This window comes from Antedon mediterranea, chromosome 3 (genome assembly GCF_964355755.1).
Source record: "Antedon mediterranea chromosome 3, ecAntMedi1.1, whole genome shotgun sequence".
NCBI lineage: Eukaryota > Metazoa > Echinodermata > Crinoidea > Comatulida > Antedonidae > Antedon > Antedon mediterranea.
This window is the reverse complement of record NC_092672.1, coordinates 6,339,940-6,362,992: the sequence shown is the minus strand read 5'-3', so window position 1 is coordinate 6,362,992 and position 23,053 is coordinate 6,339,940. Positions and strand designations below refer to the sequence as shown.

The window sequence follows — 23,053 nt, the reverse complement described above, 5'->3', positions numbered from 1 at the left end:
CAATATGCTTAAATATTGTATAATAACATATTTCATTACAACCTATCATCGTAAATTGCCAATCCCATAAAATCTTGAGCTTTAACTGAATCTACGCATGCGCAATAATAATCATAACACTGTTTTTTGTCGTCGGAAATGTGTCCATTGTCCTTCGCTCATTTCGACCCCTAACTTTACTTACTTGGTGTTCCAGATTACGGTATTATTTGGGGTTGTACGACTGCTTATTAAGTGTTCAGATAATACAGATTCGACTATGGTAAATTTAAAGTGACAAGAATTTACGATTAGTTGAAATTATTGATTTGAAAAATTTGTTCTCATCGGCCATCTTGTGTTGATTATTTTAGACCTGGGCCCGATATACTGGTCTCAGCAGGCTAGCTAGCTAGGCTCCTAACCTAGCTGGACATCTTTACTCAGCCGGCTTAGGAAAGAACTACGGTTCTTTGATTTGAGGTTGGCCTTTGTGTAAAAGTGGTGAAAGTGCTGAAATAAAATGTCTGATTATGATTGGTAAGTATGTAAATATTAAATTAAAGATATTGTGTAGCCTAGCTATACGAATGATGGCCCTATCTATGTTATATGACTAGGGCCTAGGCCTAACTTAAGTATGAATAACATGTGTATGGACCGAGTAGATTAGATAAGGTTTTTTTATCTAAAAAGTTGAAAAGGAAAGTTGATAACAGTAACACAACAAAGTTGAAAGCCTTATTTTAGACTTAGCATAATTTTCCTATATGCTTATTAAGTTATATAGGATAGGCTTGGTCTAAAAAATCCTACAGAAGGGCCTAACCTAGATTTTGTGGACTCATTTTAACTATCTTTTTATTTTATTACAGTAATAGTATTCTAATATAGGTCTAGGGTTATATAGCATATCTATGAATACAATTTATAATTCTATATGAATACAATACATTTAAAGTTTAAATTGTATGATTTTGTCTTTCGTTACAGGGCATACTCCCTTGTGGATTCTTCTAGAGTCTCAACATTTCTTATATCCATGCTCTTGATTGTGTATGGTAGTTTCAGGTAAGTTAAAAAAAACAAAACAAATTTGAGATGTTCTTATTTTTTAAATGACCGTACAAGCAACCATGTGGGGCAATGAAATTCCAATTTTTCTTTTTAAAATGGCATATGATTTTCACCTTACTTGCCAAGCATTTTACAGAGTTTCGAATAGAAAAATACAGCAGACATAATTCTTATACTGTATAATCACAACATTAAACAAAGATATTAACTAAACAAAAATGGGTATAATTGATCAATGCTTTTGTTTTTAATTTTACTATGGCACTTTTTTTGGTTCTTCAATTCTTCTACTTCAATGCATTGCATATTAAAAATAATATCATGAATAATAATAAATGGCTACATTGAAGTGACCAAACTTGTAGTATTATAATCGCAGGAACAATAATCGCTTTGTTGTTTACGGTTGTGTGAACACTTGTACATTTCCATTAACAACAAAGGATTTATAAATAAGGACACCAGACTAAACAATAGGTAGATCATGCTGCCTACTACAGTACAACAGATGTAGATTGATATTTAAATAGTTTTATTCACCTTGGGTTTTGTTATCGTTTATGTGGTTTAAGAATATATTATAATGAAATTACCAGAACTTATTGTACTCTTATTGAAGTGAGTACTGAAAAAACTGTATAAATACAAGTATATAAAAAATATATATATCTTGATAATATAAACAAATTAAGAACTTTGAGAGGCAAGTCATTATGATTTTAATATTTCAAATTTCATTTCCTTATCTTCTAAAAAAAAATGTATCAAACTTTTTAGTGGAACGACAAAAAAGTATCTTACCTTAGAAACTGTTTCCATAAATATATTATACTACAGTAGATATATGTGAAGAGTCTTCCACACCTGTTCCGGCACGGTTCTGGTCCGGCGCCGAAAAATCGATGCTACGCGCAGATCGATTGGCGCGAAGCCGCGTGTATTACTACAGATTTGATAAATTAATATTTAATATTTCTTGTATAATTGATTATTTATATATTCATCATTGAATACTAAACTTTTTTTGCAATAAATAATAATAAATCTTCGTTAATTCTAATTTCTCAAATTACTGTATGATTTTATTTTTCTGATACTAAGGTCTTTAAACATGGATCTTGATGAAAAGGATAGAAAAAGTGAAGAAAATGAAGCAACAGGACAATCTGCAAATGTTACCATCAACAATGAAAATGGTAAGAATTTGTTGGTGGCCTAAAATCAAATATGTATCTAAATTGAATAATTTATAAAATATATCCACTGTTGTAGTCATCCTGAAAATGGTAAGTAGTGTATCAGGCTAGTTAGTATTGTACTACCCCACCAGCCATTTTGCTGGCCCAAACTAACAAACATTTCACAATTACTGTAAACATCTAGTCCCAAGAGTGTATTGGCCTTTGTTAAAATTGTACTAGCCTGCCTGTCATTGTGATAGCCAAAACGAAAATTACTTTAAAAATATCTAGTGTCCTAAAAATGGTAACTGGGTTTTGGATAGTCAGGAGGTAATCTTACTAGCCCACCTGCCATTGTGATAGCCAAAACGAAAATTCACAAATAGGCTGTACTTTAAAAATATCTAGTGTCCTAAAAATGGTAAGATCTGGCTAGTTAGCAGATAATTGTACTAGCCCTCCTGCCATTTTGATGGCCCAAACTTACATTCCCAAAAAATATCTAGTCTATGCTTTGACAGAGCTTTCTTTACTTACTAGCCCCGTCTGCTAGTAAGTTAACTGGGCTTGTCTCTAAGGAGCTTAAGTAACTGGACATTGTTTACTTGGTTTAGTAGTACGTTGTTTGTATAGACAGAAAAAGCTGTCGTGAACTTTCTATACATGTGTTTGTAAAGAGTTTTCACTTATGTCTGCCTTATTGTCAGTTCTTTTACCAATACAAGCACAATGTATGTTCAATTCAATTCAATTCAACTTAACATTTATTTCTTTCTTCAAGAAATTGAGGTAAACATAATAAATTCCAGTAAAATTAATTACAAAAAACATAATAAAATATATTTATAGTTTCTAATAACAATTGTTTAATGATAGTTATTATAAATGACGTATTTGGACATGATTAACATTTTCTTAATTGAAAAATAGACGTTCAATTTGATGGCTAACATGTGCTGTAGTTATTTTTACTATTTTCTGATGTCACATGCATGTTGTAGTAATTATATTTGTGTGTGATGTGATGTGTTTTCAACAACTAAATAGCCTAAAACTTCTTTTACATTCACCTCAATGCAAGTAATGTGATATTTCTTAAGGATGTTTTCATTCAATTAACATCCTGGTTGAATATTAAACTCACAAGTAATATAGTGTTTTTATTGTGTATGTATTATTATTAATGACACTTGTGTATATTTCTACCTTAAGTAATGTTTTGATACTGCATTATTTCCTTGTAAACCCTTCAACCCTACAAGCTACTCTATGCTTCATTACTTAAATGAAAATGCAAAGTGTATTAATTGCTATTTGATCAATGTTTGGTTGCACAATAACATCTACAATGTTCAAGTTTAATACAGTATGTACAGTATATACCAACTGACAGACAATGCATTGATTCTCGGGAAAATCAATGTATTGGTAACATCACAAAAGCCTACTAAAATCTTCAGTTATCTGTTCTTTAATATGGGATGAAATATTAAATTTAGCCTGCCCTCTGTCGCTCTATCCATTTTTCCTAGAATTTTGGGATACATATATTTGCACAATAACGTCCACAATTTAAAGTTTAATATACCAATAGACAATGTGTATTTATTTCTCGGGGAAAATCAATGTATTGTTAACATCACAAAAGCCTATTTAAATCTTCAGTTATCTGTTCTTTAATATGGGATGAAATATTAAATTTAGCATGCCCTCTGTCGCTCTATTTATTTTTCCAAGAATTTTGGGATACATGCAGTACGATATATTTGCACAATGATGTCAACAATTTTTATGTTTAATATACCAACAGACAATGTATATTTGATTCTCAGGGAAAATCAATGTATTGTTAACATCACAAAAGCCTATTAAAATGTTGAGTTATCTGTTTAATTTGGGACAAATAACATGCCATCTGTCGCTCTATGCATGTTTCCAGTTTTCTTGGGGACAAAATATTAAATAACACGCCCTTCGTCGCTCTCTGCATTTCGCCATGTATTTTGTTTAGTTTCTTAGCGCTTCATTTTGCTTCAATTGTCTGTACCAAAAAGACGGTTTTAAAAATATGTTTCTTGTTCTTTCTTTTCAGTACATAGTATTGATACAACTCAAGCCATGTTCTTGCCGGTCGGTGCTTCCATTTCTTTACTTGTCATGTTCTTCTTCTTTGACTCCATGCAGATGATATTTGCTATATGTACAGCAGGTTTGTCTCATTACATTTTTTTATTTTTTATGTGTGTCAGGGGTCTCCGTTTTTTTTAAACAAGACAATAGGACCAGTAAAATTACAATTTTACTGGTCCTCCATTCTTTTTACTGGTCGGCCACACTTTTACTAGTACTACTGTATAGGGAGGCCTTCAATTAACAACCAAAATACTGTTTATACCTGAACATTAACTTGAAAAAAAGTTATTGAGGTACAGAAAATCGATCTTGTTTACATTTGTCCAGGTGTAAAATATTTCTTAAGGAAATCGTGATGAGGTAAATTGAGTAAAATTATTGATATTCGTCATATTTTACTGACATTTTAACTGGCCAGGCGGACTTTAACCGGCCATTGGCCGGCGGACCAGTGTTATTGCGAACGCTGTGTGTATTAATCATCTAATCTGGTATTACATGGTACATTGAGGTGTAACAGTTGTGGGTTTGAGTTTAAAGGTTACTCTTCCCGACAAAAATCAAAACACCAAAAATGTCAATTTCTAACCAAGTTTCTAGTATACTGTTTTTTTGCTTAGCTTACTGTACTTGGATAAACCATGGAGGTCCTCATGGATAAACCAACAATTAGAACGTTAACTTTAAAACCCCTATAATAAAATGGAACATTCTTGCCATCCAACCTAAAATTGTTTTAAAAATAGTTTTCGTGATCCATTGCACTTGAAACATTTAATTTAATCCTCTTCTGCTACTATTTTAGGTGTTTATTAAATTTAAATCTTTTTTTTTTTTATAAAAAGATTAATTACTAACATTATTAATATATCAATTATCCCTTAAAGCTATTCCTATGGCATTACTAATTTAAATAAAGTTTTAAACTTAAAACATAATTCTATAAATAAATATAAACGGTATTTGATGACACATACAGTATACTGTAGGCATAGTCGATTTGGTCACAACCACAGGGCAATGGGTTGTTATAACGAAATGCATTTAGCCCTTTAATAATACTGTAGGCCTACCTATGAAGATAATCTGTTATTCTTTAGTTAATAAACCTGTAATTCATATACCTTTGTTGTATATCTATAGGAATTACGACTGTTCCTTAGATTTAGAAAGAATAATACAAACTTTAGTTCTGTTGATTGTGGTTTTGCAATTTCTAATATTAGCCTTTGTAGGTCATAATGCTAATTGCAGTCAAAATATGGTGTTCATTATTAAGGTCAAGGGAAGATCAAGCTGGTTTTGAGAATGTTTAGTACAAGGATCTTAAGTTGTGTAGGCATTTAAACCACAGATGGTTTTCATTACTTTTTAATACGTAATCATTTTCATTGATATAATCATGCCTATTTAAGTTCTACTTAGGATTCTATATATATATGAACCTCTTTATTTTGTTTATTTTTAAAAGTCTTTCAGATGGTTAACTTAGAAACAGTGTAGTTGAAATCTGTACAATAATTGAGATTCTTCCTGAGCCAACCGGACATAAAATGTCTGGCTCGCCATGTCTCGGTGTACAGTACAGTAGTTTCATCAGGCCTTCAGCTCAACGCATGCATCCTATAGTAAAGTGGTTAGGCAAGACTGCCCAAACATGGTAGTGATATGCCCAAATATAGTAGTGATATGACATCATCATTTCCATATACAGTATGAGCATATCACATCACTTAAAGTTCGATAATGTAGAGAGCCTTTAGGCAAGACAAACCTACAGTAACCTCAATTTTACATTTAAAAATAATGTATCCTAAATGCTAAACCTTAAATTATACTAAAATTCTTTTACCAGCAATTGTATACTACAGTACTAGAAAATGAAGATTTAATTAAAGAATAAAATGTTCGCAACTATAATTTTATTCAGTTGTATACTTGACATGGTCGTGTCTTGAAATGTCAATGGCTTTGATCTTATTCATGCACGGTTGGTAGATGTGTGAAAGATGAAATCCCTTGATGCTAAATGCTAGCCTTAATGGAAACTAAAAGAGCATTCAGTCAACAACCTAAAGCCTCTATCAAGTTATGATAATGATATGATAACTATTGTTTGTTTCCTTTGTCTGTAATTGCTAATTAATTAATATTACATTACATAAATATGTAGTATAGCACCTGTATAATACTATGTTTCTGTGACGCTTTAAAAGTTTTTTTTACGTTTTTAGATCCAATTTAAGTAATTTAATGTTATTCTGATCCTTAATGTAGTTCGAATAAAATAATTGTTTAAAGCTCTGTCTACACTATCTACCTAATTTGACAAAAAAGTGTGATGTGCCCAAATATGGTAGTGATATGCTTTAATACGGTATTGCTAAACCCCGCAAGCCCCCGCAAACCTCCAAAAAAACATAGCAAACCCCACCGAACCAACATAAAAGTGATTGAATCATGTAGTGTACGACCCACTGGGTATAATTCAAGTAAAAAAATATTAAATTTATACTGTTAACCACTTATTTTTGGGGTAAAACATCATTTTTTGATCAAAAATAACTACTAAACCTCCAAAAAAACATAGCAAACCCTACCAAACCAACATAAAAGTGATTGAATCATGCAGTGTGTAAACCCACTGGGTATATCCATGTAAAAAAATATTAAATTTCTACTGTTAACTTCTAATTTTTGGGGTAAAACATCATTTTTTGCTCCAAAAAAATGTAATATTTTTGTACCAAAAAATGATGTTTTACCCCAAAAATGAGTAGCTAACAGTAGAAATTTAATATTTTTTTACTTGAATATACCCAGTGGGTCGTACACTACATGATTCAATCACTTTTATGTTGGTTCGGTGGGGTTTGCTATATTTTTTTGGAGGTTTGCGGGGTTTAGCAGTTATTTTTGACCAAAAAATGATGTTTTACCCCAAAAATAAGTGGTTAACAGTAGAAATTTAATTTTTTTTTTACATGGATATACCCAGTGGGTCGTACACTGCATGATTCAATCACTTTAATGTTGGTTTCGTGGGGTTTGCTATGTTTTTTTGGAGGTTTGCGGGGTTTAGCAGTTATTTTTGACCAAAAAAATGATGTTTTACCCCAAAAATAAGTGGTTAACATAACAGTAGAAATTTAATATTTTTTTTACATGGATATACCCAGTGGGTCGTACACTACATGACTCAATCACTTTTATGTTGGTTCAGTGGGGTTTGCTATGGTTTTTTTTAGGTTTGCGGAGTTTAGCAATACCCGTTTAATATGGTATTGCTAAACCCAAATACGATAGTGATATTACATCACCATGCCCATTTATGTGCACATCACATTATCAACATAAAGTTTGATAGCGTAGTTAGCTGTATACAAAACACTTGACAAAGTGGCAATGTTGTAGGTATCAATGGCTGGATCTAAATAAAATAAACAAAAAGCTAAATCAAAAAAACGATATTAGCCCGAAAAAAGTTCAAATTTTTCATAAAACGTTATTAGAGTACTTAGCAAAAAATGTGATAAATAAAGAAGTCGTGATACAAACTACGGAATTTGTATTCTTTTTTGATAGATTTTTATGTAACCACAGATTTACTTAAATTATGCAAAGAGAAACCCATAAAAAGCTCAGATAAGTATAAGTTAAAACCATTGAAGAAAGTGAGAGTTCACATTCATTTAATGGGGTACCAAAAATCGAAAATCACTTTATTAATTTATTAATATTGCAAAACATTGGCCACTATATTTTATTACTTTTTATAAAATAATTTATTTGCCAACATATTGTAAACCTACATGCAAAATGCTCTGGAGTAATACAAATCGATATACAGTAATGTGTTTTGCTCAAAAGATGTTTTATGAGGGGAAAAAAGTAAAAGAAACAATACGGTAAACGGTATTATGAATGCCATATTTATAAATTTGTCATATTATCACTAGTATTAAACCATCTGTACGGAAAACTGAGATTTTATATAATTGCCCCAAAAAAAATTAGAATGTCATTAGGACAAATTACAACATACACATACACCTGCCTTGCATACAGTATAACATTTATATTCAGAATATTATATTTTTATAAATACATTCATTATTATCTTTGGTTTCTTTCTTTCTTACTTTTTTTTTAATTTTTAATTTAATTTCACTGTGCATACTCTATGGCTATAACAGATGGTAATTTTTATGTATAATATTAATAATCATTCTTTTACCAGATTCATGTAAAATTGCTGTAATATTTTCAAAGATAAATATTGATATTAACATTTATAAAACAATATTCTACAGTAATATGATACTGTTGATTTTACAGTAATTTGATGATAAATTGATGTTGTATAATGTTGTATTATTAAATCTTGTCCTGATGGAATTTCTTTGCTATTGTTTCAGATTGTAATTAACTTATTTCTCTTTTTAGTCCTTGCAACAGTAGCCTTTGCTTTTCTTCTGTTACCAATGTGCCAATATATTCTGCGACCATGTTCTCAAGGCACCAAGTAAGTACAGCATATTTAAAGTATATACATTTATCTTTTACCATAATAGTACAGTATAGTCTACACGTTTATGAGGCCGTCTGCACAAAACATTGTGTACAATTGATTCAGCTCAATAAGGCATTGCAAAAACAGAAAGTAAACAAAACATACTGAAGTAAAATACTTTGTACTGTACATGGTCATTTTAAATGCATTCACCCTGAATGGAGCGAGAAGAATTCTATAAATTGAATGAATTGAGAAAGCAAGATTACTCAAAAGATTATCTTAGTAAATTCAGTGTTCATTTGTAAAAAATTCAGGTATTATAGTGCCTGGAGACTGTTCATGCTGAACCCCAAGGTAGATTTAGCTAAAATAGGTGTTGACTTAACTAGTTTGTGTAGTTAAAACTGATGGCTTTCTTTCATACTTATGTTTGGTCTACAATACACTCAATAATGCATGCCATATGCCATGCATTATATCATCAATACATATATTACTACAACATGCATTTTATGTATACATAGGCAAACTATGCATTTTATTCAGAAAAAAGAAATACGCAAATTATAACTGCTTGTATGTTGTGAACTTTTCTTTCATACTTACAGTATACAGTACACATTATGGTCTACAGTATAGTAAACTCAATACATGCCATACTGTATGCGATGCATTATATCATGAATACATATTACTATTATATGACATGCATCGTTACTGTACGTATGCATAGGTGTGTTTTTTTCTTCAAAAAAATAAAAGAAATACGCAAATTATAATGTTGTGTTGTCAACTTTTTAATGTGTGCAAACATTGTTGCACGCATTGCCACACACCTCGTAACTTTGTTGAAGTTGCCCCACATATCCCCACATTGCCTGTTATTGAGTGTAGTGCAGAACCAGTTTGTTTTTGTCAATAAGACTTTGTCTACACTATCAAACTTTATGTGACAAAAAAATGTGATGTGCCCATATGAACATGATGATGTCATCGTCCATACAGTATTTGGGCAAATCACACTTTTTTCTCAAACCAGTTTGATAGTGTAGGCAGAGCTCAAGTTTTGATTCCAGCCTAATTAAAGGTAACCACCCTAAATCGGTTAAAACTTTTCTTACAGTCTATATTTATAAATACCTGTATCAACTGCTACATCTTAACACTCCAGAAATTAATATTTCAATTTATTAGGACTTTTATTTTGACAATTTTTTTTTACAGAATATCTTTTGGTTGTTGTGGTCGGTTCACGTCGGCTGAGTTGATGTCTTTTAGTCTCTCTGTTCTGCTAGTTCTTATGTGGGTCATGACAGGACATTGGCTACTGATGGATGGTAAGTGCAGTACATAGTGTATAATGAGTTTGTAATCTAAACATTTGTGTCATTACTGAAAAATATGAGAAGCATTAATTAAATTTCCTAATTTATGCTGCAACTATTAGTGATGATTTTATAATTGTGCATATTTTTATAAACCAATCAAGAGAAGGTTTTTTGGTCGATTCTGCATGACATATGCAAAGATAATGTAATGACAAGTCTACTATTATTAATATTAAGGTTTCTGGATTTTCCATAAAAACATCATCTCTCTACACACAGACACACACCTGTAGGTAATTCATGGGCCCTTGTTTAAATTACAGTTCAATTACGAAAGACCAAACTAAGTCAATAGAAAGAGTTCAAAAAAGAGCTCTACGAATCATTTATGGCATGAACTATGTATCCTACGAGTCTGCTCTTAAATTGTCAGACCTTCCATCGCTAGTTAACAGAAGAGTCCAACTCTTACTGAAATTTGGTAAAGGAATAATAAAGTCCGATACATTTAGAAGCATTCTTCCCCCTGTTCGTGACATTAGCAGAACCCTGAGGTCTGCGAGTAAGCCTCTACTCAAAATCCCGTTTGGTCGTACAGAAAGATTTAAATCTTCACCAGTCCCTTTTTTAGTCCGACTCATTAATGATGAATATTGAATAGGCTGGCACTATTTTAACTTACAGGTGGACCAATTTTAATGTGGTAAATTTTTTTATTTTATTTATTTTTTTTTTTAAACTAGTTTTACCTTTTATACATAATGTATTTATATATTTTTATCAAATTTTGTAAAATACTACTTTTCAGCCTTTTGGCTGCCGTTGTATTTTGATGTCTTTTTATGAATAAATATACCTAAATAAAACCCTATTTGCATTTAACAGTATACTTGGAAAATACATGTTATTGATATAATGATAGTAGGTTATTGATGTTCTACAAAAAATCTTTGTACACACTGAGACTTTCCCCCTTGATGTACTTCATGGCTTTATGTATTGAATAATAGTTTATTAGTACAGTAGGTTATTGGTTTTCTACATTACCCCCTACAGTATCTCTTAACTTTACAGACACACGACCCTAGATATCTCCCGGGCCACTTCGTTTAAAATCCCTATTGAATAACGGTATACTCAGAAAAAAACATCATTAGTATACTAACTAAAGTTAAATCCATAAAAACCAATGTTCATACTGTAAGTTCATTCTGTAATATGTTTAGAGTATCCTGGGTTAAAGGTGTGTCACGAACTCCTCTCACGTATGTTTCCGAGCGGTTGAAAATACTTTAGGAACTCCCTTGTGACATAAAAGTATACACACAAAATCCACAAAGTTGTAAAATAACTCAAAACAAAGCTTTAATTTCAATCAACTTCAACTTTTAACAATCCAGTAAGCACTTTAAACAACAGCTTCACAATGACTTTACAATATAACATCCAACCTCTAATCCAACCTCTAATCCAACCTCTAATCCAACAACCTTCTTCAAAATAAATGCTTCAATCAAAAATCCTTCTCCCTCTTACAATTGTCATACTTCCCCTTATATACAATATGTTCATAACCTTCTAGATCATTCCTTATACTTCTTCTTATTCTATTGATTACAGTTTCTATTAATAGCACTTCTGGAATGTTCTTGATTGTTCTTATTAATTATACATGGTTTCTTAAATCAAAACATCTAATTCTAGAATGTTCATGTAAATACTATGTTACTCTATATGTTAGGGAATGGTAATTTATTACAAGGTGATACTGTACAATAAACAACATAAGCATTAAAAAGTATCTAGATCAAATTCAATGTTATGTCTGAACATAGAAGCGAAAACAGAATGATGATTAATAAAAAATAACATTCGTTATTAGCTGTTGAGTTCTAATTCAATTACTTATATAACAAACCTACAAACAATGGCTAAGAATATATATCCCATAGCAACAGATTCATATTTTGTACAGCATGTATAATTTAAAGATGTTATTCAAATACTGCTTGTATAATTTAAAAATTGATGAAAGTACTGTGTGTATAATTTAAATATGAATGACACTATACAGTACATAATTAGAAAGAAAAAAATTAGTTTTTTAAAGTGGTTTTGCCAATAATCCAGAATTAAAAGCATATGAACATTTCATATTGACTCTGAGATATACTGTAAGATCAAAACCAACTTTACAAGATTAAAATGAGCAAAAAATAGTAGGTGATAATTTATCTACTGTAATAAAATTATACATTTACATATGAGTGATAAGTGGCCGAGCGGTTAAGACAGTGGAACCGTAATTACCTAGCCATAACATCGGCAGGGGTTCGAGGCTCACTCACTCCATGGTTCTGGTGGTAGAACGAGTCTTCTCGGATAAGGACTATAAACCGTAGGTCCAGTGTACACATCTAGTTCATGTGCACTTTAAAGAACCTAGTACATCTTTCGAGACGAGTAGGGGGTTACCCCGGTGTAATTTATCTACTGTAATAAAATTATACATTTATCATACCTGTGCAAGTACACTATAAGCCTGTAAAATAAGAATACAATTTTAATTGCCTAGTTTGAAAAAAAAACACACAATAGAACCTGTTTACTTGCACTTCAATTAGCTTTAATTGGATTACGTTTTTTACCAGTTATGTGGCGTTCTTTGGCTTTAAAATATTTTTAGTCTGGAAAAAATAGGGATCTTTCAGTAATGGAGCTGTAGCTTGGTGGTTAACATGCTTTCCTTCCAATCCCAAGGTCCAGGGTTCAATCCTGACCTAGTACCAGGGTTCAATCAAATGAGACTTAGTTTATAAGCACAATAAATTATAAGATAGTTTATCCATCCTGGAGTTAGCGAGTTACTTGCTGTTGGATGCGTATAAAATTTAAAAAAAAATTAAATTTAAGTCTAATTCAGATGTCTTTACCTTGTCTTGTCTTTACCGTGTAAAATATCGCAAATTAAGAATAAATGCTTATTTAGGAATGAGATGAAGGATAAAGTGTTTCTTTAGTCCTGAAGTAAGTTAATGAGTTTATATTGTGGTATTGTTGGTGTATAGTGTAGTACCCAATGTACTATTTTAATGTTGTTTCAACTTGTTTTTATAATATTGAGGCTTTCCTTTAGTAAATATACAGGGGTAATGTACTGTAGCTTAGGATTATTATGATTATTTAAGATCCGACAGTAGTTCCTTTAATTCCTAAACCTCTAATTTAAGACTTCCTTTTATTTTGACGATTATTAACCATCATGATATGGCAATGTGCTTATGTTTTAATTAGATTTCTTTCCAATCTTAAGGACCTATGATATATAAACCACTATTACTTTATTAAATACTACTACACAAAGTGCTGTATTGCGTCACTAGTGGGAACCAAGCTTTAGGCACCATCATATTGAGACCTGTAGTGGCGTAACGCATGGGCAAAAGGCACTCCTAAGGGGCCTCCATCGCTTGGTAGTTGCATGGAGGGTATTTATGCTCTGGGGATTCCTTAAGCTCTGGAGCCCCTAAGTTTAGCCACTGGAGATCTGAATCTCAAAACAGTTTTCATTCTGTATTGAAGGAATAAAAACAATTTGTAGCTCTTGTGTTGGAGGTTAAAGTACAATAGCATAAATTACCCCTATTCTATAAATAGAACATTCCTCATCCTTCTAATGTAGATTACTTACAGATTTGTCAATTTCCTTCCTCTGTCAAATTTATTAAATACACATTATATTAATTAATCAACTAAAAGCCATTGTTGTTCAGTAGATGATTATTTTTTTCTAATTAAAATTGTTCATCTTATGAAAAAAGTATAAATATAAACCAAACACTTACTGTACCATAACCTAATATTAAGGCCCATTCAGACTAGGACGATAACGATCGACGATAAATATATAAGCATGCATTTTTTTAACATAAAACAAAAGAAATTAGAAAGGTTTTCGTTCTAGGACTGTAGGATAATCATTTATGCTGTCTTTGATAAAAATAATATTTTTAAAATTCCAATCAAATGACGTCATGATACATAAAAACAATAAAATCATTGTATTGTCACTCTATTATTGCTCTTACTCATCATGACGTCATTTGATTGGACGTGTGAAAGTATCATTTTCATCAAAGGAAGCAAAGATTATTCTATTGTTCTAGAATGAAAAGTTTTTATATTTCTTTTGTTTTATGTATGAAAAATGCACATTTGTCTATTTATCGTCGATCGTTATTGTCCTAGTGTAAATGGGCCTTTAGTCTGCGCCTTGCTCGAGTAAGAAGGGGCGTAACCTTAAACTTGTGTATCTGATTGGCCAAGTTGATGCATGGTCTACTTGCTTTTTGAGCTGTGATTTAACTAGAGTTAAATGTAGAGTATACAGGTGTAACTTTTGTTAAGGAATAAACCCATTGCTTGCTTTTTGAGCTGTGATTTAACTATAATTTTCATCAAAGGAAGCATAGATGGTTATTCTATAGTTCTAGAATGAAAATGTTTTATATTCTTTTATTTTATGTATGAAAAATGCAAATTATTGTCTATTATCGTCGATCGTTATCGTCCTAGTGTGAATGGGCCTTTAACCTGTTGTTTTGAAACCTTTTTAATCACTACACTAATAATAATACACTTTTGTACTGTATCTAAGGAAATAGTATAAATTGTCTCCATATCTATGCATATACTGTGATACAGTGCACATGTGTATCATACTGTATCTATATTCCTGTATCATAGGAATTATTTACAGAAGTGAGAATCCATTGATATATACATTCCTCAGATAATAACACTTTTAATGACTATGAAAATGGTGACCTGAGTGAAAATATGAATATTATTATTCACATAATATTAAACATGACATGCACAGTACAAGATGCTCAACTTATTATAAGGAAAGTAACCGGTCACATCTGTTTAGAATTGGAAAGGGATAACAACATTTTGTTTTCCATGCAGAGAGAAATGTGTTTATCAATTCAAATGAACCTACTTTCAGAAATTTTAGGTTTTTTCTTCATTAATTTAATTCATCTTTTATTGGCTAATTCATATAAAAATTAAAATTTAAATAGTTTAAAAACATAAACAATTGAAAAGTACAGACAATATTTAAAAGTTGTAAAAAAAAAACTGTATACATACAGTCCCAAATTTGGCAAAATTTATAAAAATTTTATATCAAATTATGATCTCCATGACAGGCAAAATATTTTGAGACATGTTTATTATATATTAAGTAACAATCAATTGAAGAATGAAAGACTTGTTATAATGTTTAGTACAACTTAGTAAATAACAACATATTTTATTTGTTTTGTTTTTATTTTCTAGCTCTGGCGATGGGCCTTTGTGTAACTATGATAGCTTTTGTGAGGTTACCAAGTTTGAAGGTGTCAACACTTCTACTTAGTGGTCTTCTCATATATGATGTATTTTGGGTGTTTTTCTCCACGTATATATTTAATGCTAATGTCATGGTTAAAGTTGCAACAAGGCCTGCAGATAATCCGGTAGGTCATAGATTACTAATTTATTTAATTTATTTATTTTATTCAGTTCACAACCAACAGCGATGAAACCGCCACTAACAGGTTGAGTCTAAACATAATAAACTACAATAATAAATTCAAATATGCAACAATAACATAAACAAAGATTGGAACATTATAGAGATTTAACAATTTTACCATTTAAATACATTTAAAGTATCATAAAGAAATTACTGCTTATAATTCAATATCCAAACAAGTAACAGGCACACTATTAAATGTTCTACAAGGAACGTAGAGCAAACAGTGCGAGTGGGAGTTGGTATATTCAACAAGAGGACAATCATAAACAGTATTGAAATTACAATTTTAAAAGTAGGCCTATTCTTTATCAAGAATTACTGTATATATCCCTATGGTTAGGTTATTCATATTAATCTTTTAAAAACTTATATGCTTACTATTAAAAAGTATGTATTATGTATGAGTGGCATATATAGCTATAATCAGTCAACCGGAATATAAATAACACAAATGAAAACAAAACAATTTTGATGGACATCACTAGCCAGCTTAAAATGGGGAGTTTTAATTGGTTTATTTGGTTTTCAGTTTTTTTATTTTTTTATTTGGTTTAATGGTACATTAACCCAGTAATTCTTCTCCGCGCCAGATAAATAGTCGGCAAAAGAAATATTCCTCTTGTCCGCGCCAAATAAATAGTCGCCAAAAGAAATATTCCTCTTGTCCACGCCAAATAAATAGTCGCCAAAAGAAATATTCCTCTTGTCCACGCCAAATAAATAGTCGCCAAAAGAAATATTCCTCTTGTCCACGCCAAATAAATAGTCGCCAAAAGAAATATTCCTCTTGTATAATATAAGTATTATATCTATATTTAATACTGCTACTAAAGTAACGCACTATATTGTCCAAGTGTTTATTTTGTTATATTACAAAAAAATACCTTTAATTCTTGTCCACGCCAAATAAATAGTCGCCAAAGAAAGATTACTCTTGTATAGTATAAAGTATTATATCTATAATATTGCTACTAAAGTAACACACTATATTAACCAAAGTGTTTATTTTGTTACATTACAAAAAAAATAACAAAGAAATACATATTAATTTACTTGTTTTATCAAGTTTATTTACTAAAAACCTTATATGTTTTCTTATACTGTACTTCAAAACCGGTTTGATCTTCTTAAACAGTTTCGTTTAACCGTAATCAATATTTTTTTCAGGTTGGAATAATTGCGAAGAGGATAAATTTTCCTGGCTTGGCAAAAGATGCACCTCAATTATCATTACCTGGAAAATTAATATTTCCTAGGTGAGTAATAATATGAGGCAGCTTGTATTGATGCTGTCAAAAATAATTGATTAAGAAGGGAAATCATTAAGTAAAACAAGGATTGATTCGAAATAACAACTTCAACACAAAATGTGCTATGCTATTTCAGCCCATAATGATGATACAGATTTTAAAACTGTTACTATTACTGTTACTAGTTTAGGTAGCCAAGTGGTTAGGACACTTGACTGTCATAAAGAGAGATCCGGGTTGAATTGCCGACAACTCCCAGTCTACTCAGCTGTAAATGAGTACCTGGTTGAAAATACTAGGGAGGGTAAGGCGGTGTGGAAGGAACTGGTTACCCTACCACACAATGCAGAGGCTTAGTAAAGTGACCTCATAACATCAGAAATAAATACGGGACTTACCTATTACTATACTATTTTAATAAGCTTTAGTGACATCACCAGTATGTAAATTTTGTAGGTATAATACATAATATAACATATTATATAACACCGAAATAACACCTGTTGATTGGATGATTATGGGTCACATATCAATGCAATAGTATGCACTATTGAACACACTTTTTCCAAATAAATATAATATTTGATATATTATAAAAAAAATTAATAAATGTTACTGTTTCAATGTGAAACAAATGTAGGCTAACCTTTTATTCAATCTGATTCAAATGACAGGAATCTATTTACCGGTAGATGTTATATTAAACAAATTTGCCTCGTTGAAATATAACCTTTTATCATTCACCTCATGCCATTATTTGTACCATTACACGAATATAAAACATTCATTATTTGTATATTAATCCATGGTGCATAAAATTTGCAAGTATGGCATATTTGTATTGTAGACATTAGAATATTGAATGGATTTTTTTTTTCTAGTATGCATAATTCTGGGCATTTCTCAATGCTTGGTCTTGGTGATATTGTCATGCCTGGACTTCTTTTATGTTTTGTAATGCGATACGATAAATATAAGCGGCAATCAAATCTGGAAGCAACCACCTCAACTGGAATTCCACTACCACCAACGCTCACAGATAAACTCACCTATTTTCACTGCTCTTTAGTCGGATATTTTGTTGGTATGTAAACACCTTTTTTGACAATTAGTCAAAATAAGTTACTGTAGTACAATGTTACATATGTATGTAGTAGTATTATATATAGTATAATAATGTTGTTGTGTTGTGGCAGATAACAACTCAAAATGTTTTATTTTTTTTTTTTATTTTTTTTTATTTGACTTCTCACTAACTCAGTTAGTGAAGGATCTGGACCAACAGGTGGTAAACACCTCTAAAACGGTCCAGTCCCAATTTGCACTGTGGCTGTGTGTGACAGTGGCTGTGTTTGTGTGGACTAGTACACCGGGGTAACCCCCTACTCGTCTCGAAAGATGTACTAGGTTCTTTAAAGTGCGCATGAGCTATGTGTACACTGGACCTACGGTTTATAGTCCTTATCCGAGAAGACTCCTTCTACCACCAGAACCATGGAGCGAGTGAGCCTCGAACCCTTGCCGATGTTATGGCTACGTAATTACGGTTCCACTGTCTTAACCGCTCGGCCACTCACTCGCACCTTAACCACTCGGCCACTCACTCGCAAATGATTCAATAGTAAGAGAGAACGATTTTCTGGAAAGGTGACTTGTCTGGTTTGTGCCTTTACCGTGGCTTACAGACTTACCTTCAAATTCTAGAGGCCTGGATTGTTTTCTAAAGCTGATCTATTGAAAGAGTTCTCTATACAGAGTTTATAGAATGGAATGAACCAACTATCAACCTTACTTACCTTACTAATATACAGAATTTTCATTTGTGTAAATTTAATTTTGCTAATTTTCTTTCTTTTCTGACAGGTCTTATGACTGCAACAATATCGTCTGAAGTATACAAGGCAGCCCAACCAGCTCTTCTTTACTTAGTTCCATTTACACTTCTACCATTGCTGCTGATGGCTTATCTTAAGGTAAACATACAATCAAGGGCGTTGATTCACTTTGAATGTTGAGAGGGGACACTGGGCACTCGAAGCAAAAAAAAAAAAAAACCCAAAACAGTGTTCCTTACAGTACAAAGTTAAATGTTAATTTTGTTATGATTAGCGTTTTTAACAATTGTTCCAAAGCACTGAGAAATAAAAGGGAGATTGAAATCAATAAATAAATAACAGATTGGATTACAACGAACTAAAAAGTTTGTTTTCAAAAGTGTTTTGACAACTTCAATTATAGCTGACTCTCAAATACAATTTAGTTTAGGAGCTGAAACTTGCATAGTTTGTCAAGCAATTAGGGACAACAAAATGTAAACTACACAGAAATTCTATTAACTTAAAGATGTATTGTCACCCTGAAAAAATAATTCTTAACAACATTTTTGTTGAATATGCCATTTTAATTTTAACTTTGACCAAAAATTGGATCGGAAAAAAATGTATTATCTGAAAAAACAGTAATTTAAAGCAAAAAATTGCCAAATTGGCTGCCAGCCAGTGGGGTTTTGGTTGAATTTAACCATTTATTTAATCAATTTATAGGTGAAAACGTTATTTTTATTTTTTTTTTTTTCTATGGAAGTGATTAACTTTATTAAAACTACAAAATAAAATATTCAAAGTCTGATTTAATTAATCTTCATCTTTCATGTTTTTGGGGGACAATATATCTTTAAGTTTTCTTTTTATCTTTTAAAGGGTGATTTACGAAGGATGTGGCATGAGCCGTTCAATGTCACCACACCAAAGAAGACTCTGTTAGACGTATGACACAGGCAACGAAGCCACAAACTTTACTTATTAATTTAATATCGGACAAGTAATAATAATGTAAATGTACCCCTGTTAATTGTATAATACAAGAGGCTGTGATGACCGTAACACATTTAGTTCACAAAAGAAATAAGTGTGTTCGTTCTTGCGACTCGAATGTCATTTCCAGTTTACGGCAGTGGATAATCGCAGTCGTTTCCAACTCGTTTATGTGGATATTATTGTTGTTATTGTGTTGGGATATTGGTGTTTTGAACCTTCGGTTATGGGATGTTTCTGAAGGTACACGCATTCATGTCAAGTGACGTGTGCTATGCCAAACAACGGTAACAGCACACAAGTACCTGTTGACTAGTGTAGATCAGCAAGCAAAACTTGGAACAATGCCAGTTTCTTTGGTTAAAGGAATACTAACTGGAAGATAATTGTAACATATCCTTATCGTAAACACAAGTTATTTCTTTTTCATCTCATTGGGAAATAGGGCAACTCTTAAGGTTTCTGCAGAAAGTGATAAAACCGTAGAGTTTTTAGGCGAACAGAGGCGCTGAAATGAAATGGACCATCAGGTAACTACTGGTCTTTCCAAAAGATGTTCTTTTAAGTTCGCACGAGCCAGTTACGTACACTGGACCTCTAGTATTAAGTCCCTATTCAAGAATTGTTCTATCACTACAGTATTGCTAAGCCTTGAACATGTACCAATATCTTAGTTTGCAGTATCCTAGTCTTAACCGTTCAACTCAACAGTACCAATACAGATTATTGTGCAAGGCCAAACACAGCAATGATAAGTGGAGGTACTCCCTAGTTACACTTAAGCCGAACAACTTTATATGTTAAATACAACGATCCTGAAGTTTAGACATAGCCAGTGTTGTATAAGCAAGCAGTTTAAATGCCAATACTTTGAATGTACATATATAATATAAGTCTGTAGTAATGTTGTATGTATTAGCTTTTAACCATATTAGTGGATATCATTTCGTATCATGGTAGTGTTTGAATAATACTGTATGTGAGAATTATGGTGGGTAAATTTTAAATTTTTAGTGTTCAATAGACAAAAAAGCAGTTACAGTACATACAAAATCATGGTTTTCAAGCTCATTTACCGGTGGGTGATTTTGGGCAAAATAATTGTCACTGTAAGTTAGCCAACATGTTCCCGTCCTATAAGTTTTTGAGTCTCGAAAGGTGGACATGTGCAAGCGTTTGAGTATTTGTCAGTACTTTTTTCAAATTGAAAATGAATTTGTTTTAAAAGCAAATGTCTCTACTGCTACTATATGAACTGACAGTATAAAGCCATGTCTACACTATCAAACTTTATGTGACAAAAAATGTGATGTGCCCATATATGGACATGGCGATGTCATATCACTACCATATTTGGGCATACCACTACCATATTTGGTACACACACTTTTTTGTCAATCTAGTTTGGTAGTGCAGACATTGCTTTAGATAGATATCATTACTAGGCTAGTAACATACAGTATGTCTAGTAATATGTTTGTCTTTAGTAGACGATGTGGTCATATGTACGTAAGATAAGCTAATGATAGTAAATAGTGCTATGGTGAACATTTGTACAACTGTATTACAACCAGTATAGTAGTACACTCTTGTGACCAACACTGCATACACTGTAGTAGACAATGAAATCACGTAGCCTGCACTAATTTATGGATAATAGATGACTAATTTTGCATAATAAGTTGACAGTAATTGTTCATGAAACTAATTCAGTATAATTCTTTAACAATCATTAGAGGGGGGTGGGGGGGGGGAAGGATGTGATATGGAAAGTCAGTACAGCATTGTCAAGAATGTCATCATCATACAATAATGCTGTTTGTTATTGATCTTTTTAGATCATAAATTAAGGGAGCAACTCAACTCAAGTGATTGACTTTTAACGTAAATGTTAATCAATTCCGTATCGGCTAAAAGACATATTTATTTTATTACCTGCCATGTCTTTAAATACATACCTTTAACAAAACTTTAAATATTAGCTTTCCCAAGTGCGGTAATATAAATTTATTGTTAATAATATGGTGGTATATATATATATATTTCCTCCATGGGTGAACTAATATTAACAGTTGACAATATTTGCTGCTGCAAAGTTTTTACGTACATTAGTAGGAAAATTAACTATTTAAACATCTCACATTAGGAATAAATGTTGCAACCAGTTTGGTTTTATTTTTATATTATTTTCGGGTTTTATACAAAAAGGAGGATTTTTATTTTAGTAAAGGTTACAATTTACAGACAAAATGATTGATTTTAATTCCATCCACCTTTGATTCAGAAGAACTAAAAGTTTTAATTTTTATTCTTAATTTCTGGGTATAATAATATTCTTCCTAATTTGTCCTAATTTTTATATTTGCCGACTGTAATAATAATACTATAATACCTTTCTAACCATAAGGAGAATTAATTGTTGCAAAATTCGTCTTTACCATTTGAATTTAAAGTTTTAATTCCCAAATGTGGCGTGCCTATAGAGTAACACGGTGCTGACGTTAGGACGGTAAGTGGCGCTGCGTGGTTGCTAGCGCAACCAAAAATGCGTTTAGCCTGCCTGAGTGACAAGGTCACCAATGGTTTGGAATAGGCTCATTCAAGTAGTCATTTTAAAACTTAATCATTTTTAATAAAAACAAACTAAAATTTCAAAAGATCACTAAATATTTGTTTTTAACAATCTATTTATTCTTCAACTACAGTTTAAGTTAGCTAAGCTAAGATACATAATTTGATAGAAATACAGATCTTTACTGTTTATCAACATAGTAGGGCTGAATGCATTTTTTGGTTGGCTAGCAACCATGCAGCGCCCTGTATCGTTGTGACGTCGCACCGTGATACGCTATATATGGACACGATGTCATATTACTACCATATTTGGACACAAACTGGTTTGATGGTGTAGTTTAGTCCTGAACATAACCCTTGACCTGTGATTCTCTCTATAAAAGAATAGTTTTTACCTCAAAAACCAGTAGTATTGTATTGTAAGTATAAATAGTAGAATTGATTATGTATGTGTTGCATTTCCTATGTGCATGCACGTAATAATACATTAAAGGTGAAATGGGTGTCCAATCAGACATGATGAGCACAGAATGGTCTAATGGTAGGGCTTTCTGCTTATTGTTATTGTGTTCAGAAGCCGAATCATGTTTTTGGAGATTTTTTTTTCACTCTTAC

General features: G+C 31.7%; 1 protein-coding gene across 1 annotated transcript; it reads left to right on the top strand.

Annotated features, from left to right (window-relative positions):
• The first annotated feature begins 148 nt into the window (after positions 1–148).
• LOC140044684 (signal peptide peptidase-like 3) lies at positions 149–21,601 on the top strand. Its single transcript, XM_072089306.1, has 11 exons — positions 149–519; positions 973–1,050; positions 2,158–2,252; positions 4,330–4,446; positions 8,817–8,895; positions 10,111–10,223; positions 15,561–15,739; positions 16,969–17,057; positions 17,933–18,135; positions 18,915–19,024; positions 19,751–21,601. Exons 1-11 carry the CDS (start codon positions 503–505, stop codon positions 19,820–19,822), a joined length of 1,152 nt encoding a protein of 383 aa, XP_071945407.1. The 5' UTR covers positions 149–502; the 3' UTR covers positions 19,823–21,601.
• Positions 21,602–23,053: the final 1,452 nt, after the last annotated feature.